This window comes from Leptonotus elevatus, chromosome 5, assembly GCF_054856555.1.
Source record: "Leptonotus elevatus isolate MCC_2025b chromosome 5, RoL_Lele_1.0, whole genome shotgun sequence".
Taxonomy (NCBI): domain Eukaryota; kingdom Metazoa; phylum Chordata; class Actinopteri; order Syngnathiformes; family Syngnathidae; genus Leptonotus; species Leptonotus elevatus.
In genome coordinates, this window is record NC_141243.1 from 10813691 (window position 1) to 10819690 (window position 6000).

At 40.6% G+C, this 6000-nt stretch overlaps 1 protein-coding gene across 3 annotated transcripts in view; it reads left to right on the plus strand.

Annotated features, from left to right (window-relative positions):
• efna5b (ephrin-A5b) overlaps window positions 1-5778 on the plus strand; it is a 100152-nt gene extending 94374 nt beyond the window's left edge. For 2 of the 3 annotated variants that reach the window (XM_086076697.1, XM_086076698.1), the window contains 3 exons: window positions 1766-1831; window positions 2164-2244; window positions 4889-5778. In XM_086076697.1, coding sequence (XP_085932823.1) covers window positions 1766-1831; window positions 2164-2244; window positions 4889-5016 — 275 coding nt within the window. In that variant the 3' untranslated portion in view covers window positions 5017-5778. The remainder of the gene's footprint in view (window positions 1-1765; window positions 1832-2163; window positions 2245-4888) is intronic. The other variant, XM_086076699.1, reaches the window with a different exon arrangement.
• The last annotated feature ends 222 nt before the right edge of the window (window positions 5779-6000 follow it).

Consider the following 6000-nt stretch of genomic DNA (forward strand, 5'->3'; position numbering starts at 1 on the left):
ATTTTTAAAATCAAGTCATCAGTAAAGTCACTTTTTCAAGTTAACTGTGGCAACGCAACACTGGTCAGAAGTGTGAGAGAGCTCGGGAGAGAAGGGAGGGCCGAGGTGAAGGTTCACCAGGGAAGAGATGGCGGATCCCAAATGGTGGCCTTCGGAAACTTTCTCAATGCCTCGTTGCACAACATCAAGCGTTCTCATGGCGAGCTGCAAAAGTACATGCCGAAGCGCAGCATGAAGACACACAACTCTTGTTTTGTGTTCAAACGCGAGGTCCTGACTCAAGACAGGCGTGTGTATTTTTAAAGCGCTCACCGTGATGGATGCCCACGTTGTGCTCCCCCCCCCCCCCCCCCCCCCGCACTCCCGCTGACATGTGTTTGACCCCCACCCTCGTCCTACAGGAGACAACACCTGGTGCCTCACGACATGACCATTAGTGGTGAACCAGCACACGCGTTGTAGTCGCACAAGGGGGTTTTAAGAGCACTCTCTTGCCTTACAGGACACATGTGGCACACACTGTACACTTGCTGTGAGTGCATCTTTTGTATGTATACACAGAAGACACAACATTAGATGCACCTGAGCTCCAACCCAGGATTTTTTTTTTATCTAAAATGTTATTGATGCTGTAGTACATCATCCTGATTTAAATGTTAATCTACATAATGGAATGGAACAGTGGTCATAGCACACCTTTCTAGATGATGATTAACCAAAAATCCATTTGAAGAGATCATTTGTTATATTGCACCCTCAAAAAAAAAAAAATAATACAACAAAATTACACAAATTGAGTAAAACGTGAAGAATAGAGTTGTTGACAAGAATAAAACAGTAATTTTCATAAGATGGCTATCTTTTTTTAAAGAGTAAAATTGTCATTCTGAGTTTTAAAAAAAGAAAAGAAAGAAAAATCACATTTTCGAATTAAAAGTTGAATTTTCAGTCATTTTAAGTCATTTTTTACAAGAATAAACTAAAAAAATGTGAGAGAAAAAAATATTGTACTTCTCAGAAAATAGTTGTGTATGATTTATTTGTTAATAATATGAACATAATTTAAAATTCCAATGATTTTTTCATTTGATGATATTTGATGATGTTTTTTTCATTTGCAACATTTTTAATAGTGATGTTAAATAAGTTTTAATATCTATAGGAATTTTGACATGTATAATTACATTTATCTTTAACTGATGCACATGATGATTTGCCGATGTGTCAAACTGCCTCAAAAACAAACTACTCCACTACTTAATCCATGTCACAGTATTTTTGCCTAAAATGATGGTGGCTGGTATCGCCAGCCTCCACGAGTAACCGATACCTAAAAATTTAATTTAATTAGTTGGTTTTTTTTTTAAGAAGATTTGATTAATCAATTAATTAATTATGTTTTCATTAATTACTTTGGACAAAATACACCATAATTTTTCAAGAATTCACAAGAATTAAATAAAGATGACATGTTCAGAGATGTTTTGTTTTTATTTTCCAAGACTAAATTCATAATTTTCCAAGACAAGAATGATACGTTTACACGATGTTATGAAAGTAGTCATGATTTAATCAATGTATATATTATGCACATGCAAATGTACCTGTGTTTAAGTCTTTGTAGAGGAACTTAATTTTGACATGGTATACATAATCCTACTCTCCAAATGTTCCATTTTCTTTTTCGAGTTGCTGTGCGGTGCGTGCGATGCATCATGTACTCCACGAATCCCCTCATCCAATTTGCATATGTTTTGTTTTTCAGCCTCCACCGTCGCCGAGAACGGGAAGAAAACCTGCCTGAAGCTGAAAGTTTTCGTCCGACCATCAAGTAAGTTTGTAAACGGAACCTGTTGAAGTGCGCAGCTGGCGTGTTGAAAACAAAAGCACTCAATGTCGTCTCGCGACTTCACGACGAAGCTTTTTTGCCCGCTGTCCCGACCTGCCGCTCTCATTTGTCTCCAAACTGCTGCTACTCGCTAAGAATATGTTTGATTTCAAAACAAAAACAAACAAACAAACTATGAGGACAGCTCTTCATCTGAATGTTGCCATGAGCTTTGTTGCTGGACGTGTTGACTGAGAGGGGGGGGCTTCAAATGTCTACGTGGCGTATTTACCTCTAACGATGATGATTTCATTCTCCCTGTCTTGTGTTTGTAGACAGCTGTGTGAGAACTATAGGTGTACATGACCGTGTTTTTGATGTAAACGACAAAGTAGACAATACGTTAGAACCACGAGGTTAGTATGGCTTCCTGCTTCTTTTTTTTTTTACTCTCTTCATACGTCTGTCCACATGCCTTCTTCTTGCCACGCTGTCTGATCTTCTCACCCCCCCCTCCGCATGATCTCCCCCCCAAGTCCAACATAGACCCATACAAGCACCTCTGTTTCGACAAATTGTTTGTTTATTTGGGGTGTAAAACGGTAATTATTCTTCAAAAATATAATTTGATTGAGAGCATATCGTTTCCATGTTTAAACCAGAAACCAATGTCCAATGTTTAAAGGTGCCAATATTAACTGAATTGCTCCTAAACACGTATAAATACATTCTATTTGAAATATCACCATGCTCCCAAACACGTATTTATATGTTTTTTTTGTGGGGGGGTTTAAATGCTAAAGCATACAGAAGGCTTTGATGCAGCCCCAGAACCGAAGAGAACGCATGAAGCAATGGTAGTTATTACAAAAAACGGCCAGCAGGTGGCAGCAGAGTATAAGAGCTCAACCAGGGCCAACAAGCTTTTTTTTCCCCCCAGTGTTTTAAACAGATTGGTGAATAATGATGAAACTTAGCTATATTCTAATGCTAATTGCTGCAAAACGGAAACGACTGTAGCACTGTTACAAAAATGTCATCAGTCAAACCAATTGTGCAGCATTTACACCCCTGATATTGTACCAATGTACTTGTGAGAATGAAACATGTCCACCGCCAGCTGCATGTCCACCATGATCACATTTAATGCTTTTGCATTTCATTGTATTTATCTGGAAACTCGACTGTAAATATACTGTCATTCATTTAACACATTCAAACTTGTTCATTGGTTCCGTTTGTGTACTCATGAGCCTGCGTTCTTATGTCGGGACACACAAGCTGCAGTCGTCACGACAGGTTATCCTGACTTTGCTTTATAATTGCATCGCATATTGACATGTGAAAGACAGCGTGCAGACGCGCAAAGGCCTTTGACATTATTGACGCCCTACCTTCCTCTCTTTGCGCCTGGCCTGCCTCTCGCCCGCCCCGCTGTCGTGCCTGCGTCTGCTGTGCACACTTTGCATGCCTCAGTCATCTGCTGTGCTTGCTTCAAAAACATCAGCAAAACAGTGCCTGGCCACCCCTGCAGTGCACGAGCTTTGTTATGTCTGCTTTGCCCCTTTGCATGGTCCTGCTCCTTTCCCTGCTCATAGAAGGTGCCCACCTCGGAAAATAACAAACTACGCTCAGTGGTACCTTGACTTATGAATGCAAAAGCTATAAGCTGACTTGGTTGGTTAAAAAAAAAAATAGTTTCTGTAAGTTGCGAACCAAAATTCGAGTTAGATGCAATAAACCGCCGCTCGAGAGACGTGATTTTTTTTTTTAACGCATTAAGGTACTGTAATGCCCTCATATGTGGGCAAGGAGAGCCACATGCAATTTCTTCAGCAAAAAAACAATCAAAGACACAAATACAAAATGAAAAGACTCACGGAGAGCTGCTGTCCGTCACAACTCATATCCAGATGCACACATGCAGAATAACCGATTCGAGCTTCGGATGTCACGCATTAGGCCACGCCCCTTTAACACATGAACACTACACTTCATATAGTTTGACTACATGCGCTTTTTGTAACAAATGTATTTCTTTACATTATCTTATTATGCTTTCTTAAAAACTCTTGACATAAAATTTTGTTTTTTTTGGGTCTTAGACAAGATTACAGTAGACCCCCGCATACACTGGGTCAAAAATGGGCTGATCCACTACCTGGGTCCATTTGACCCAATTTTGTTTTATATAAAACAATCCAATTTTATGGGTTGTTTCGCACAAAATGACCCCATTTTTTGGTTGTTTCATCCAAATTATTTTTGGGGGGTTGTTTTATGTAAGTAACCCAATTTTCTGGATCGTTTTGCACAAAATGGGTTATTTTATATTATTATTATGGTTTGTTTTTTTAACAAAGAAGGACCCAATTTTCTGGGTTGTTTTGAAAAAAATGACCTGATTCTTTGGGACATTTCATACGAAATAATTGTTTGGGGTTTTATACAAAATAATCCAATTTTGGGGGGGTTGTTTAACACAAAATGACCCAATTAGCGAGGTTGTTTGGCACAAAAGTAATAAATCAGTCCATTTTACACAAATTGGGGAATTGTTTCTACCCAACCGATTTTAGAGTGTACTTGAGGTTCGGCACCTGCGGATTTCACCTATTTGTGGATTTTTATTTTATTTTATTATGTGTTTTTTATTTATTTATTTATTTTGTGTGTGTGTGTGTGGCTAGAGTTTTTGACTAGAGCTTATTTATGTATTTATTTACTTGATTCAGTGTGTGATTTCTATGCAGATTTTTTGCTATTCGCTGGCCGGCCCGGTCCCTACTCGTCTCGTTATGAACTTAGTCGCACAACAAATGCAATTCCTAAGTGAAGGTACCAATACACTAGTTAGATATGGCAACCCAAGTTCATATGGCAACTCAGAATCCACTAATCCAAAATGTCTAATAAAGTTGTTAACCTGAGCCAGTAATCCTTGATTATTGTTAGACTCCCACTTAACATGGCAAACAACTGAAGGCTTTCATTTTTAAAAGTGCAAATATTGTTAATATTGTAATGTAAAATTGCTTCCTTTTGTTCCCCGCCGTGTAGACGACACGAGCCATGAACCCGCCGAGCCCTCCCGGAGCGAGGAGACAAACGCCGCAGCGCACCCGCCCGCATCCAGTCCGCTTGTGGCTTCGCTGCTGCTCTGCCTGGCGGCGCTCTTCACCTTATAGCGCCCCCACCTGTCCCGGAGGGGCACTTTACACCCAGTGTGGCCTGAATCTGCCCGAGGTTGCAGGGAAAAGGGGCGGGATTTGAGGGCGGGGCTTGTTTTGCTTGATTGGGGCATCCCAGCAGGCTTCGCAAGGAATCCCTCGATTTTTGTTTTTCCCCAAGTTTGAAGTTGCTCGCCGTTTGTGAGTGGGGAAGAAAAAGCGGGAGAGACAACCCCCACCCTCGCAAACCTAAGATGCCAAATCTGTTTTTTTCTGACACTTAGCGATTCTTACTTTCCTGTTACAGCGCTTTACATTGTTTAGCACACACAAATGCAATACACACACGCACGCACGCACGCACGCACTCACACACTCACACACAATCTGTTCCGTGTTTTGTTGTTCTTACCATGTTGTGTTCAGTAGCAGCGTTTACAGAGTAGGAAAGTGAAGACTGTAGACTCTTAGGAAGGACTGTACATAACCATGTGGGAATATCTCTCCGTTGTGTTGGCTTCGTGTTCTGCTCGGTGCGTAAAGTTTGACCCATCAGGTCAAAAACATAAAGATGAAGGAAAACAACTGGCAGTTTGGGAGCCAAAGCACTGGACAAAACATGTACACGGCCTGCACCTTAACCCAACGATGTCCAGTTGTTTCCTCAAATTAGAAGGAGGATAAGTTACTGTACATACGTGACCAGGGGCGGGCATTTGACAAAATTCCCATGAAATTAGTAATCACTTTTTTAAAAATAAAATTTACTTTACAGCATGAGGTCCAGTTTTCATGCCAGTGTTTTTGTTGAGCAGAAAAATCCGTCGTTATGATTCATTAACGATCTTAGTTGTTAAATAATCAACTCATTGATTATCATGCCCATCCCCGGTGAAAGCCAAAAGGTTGCGTTTTACTGCGTACTCCTCGCGGGCACTTTGCGAGCCGCCACTCGATGCGGGATCGATGTCTTTTAGGAGTCGCAATTTCACGGCAACAGTC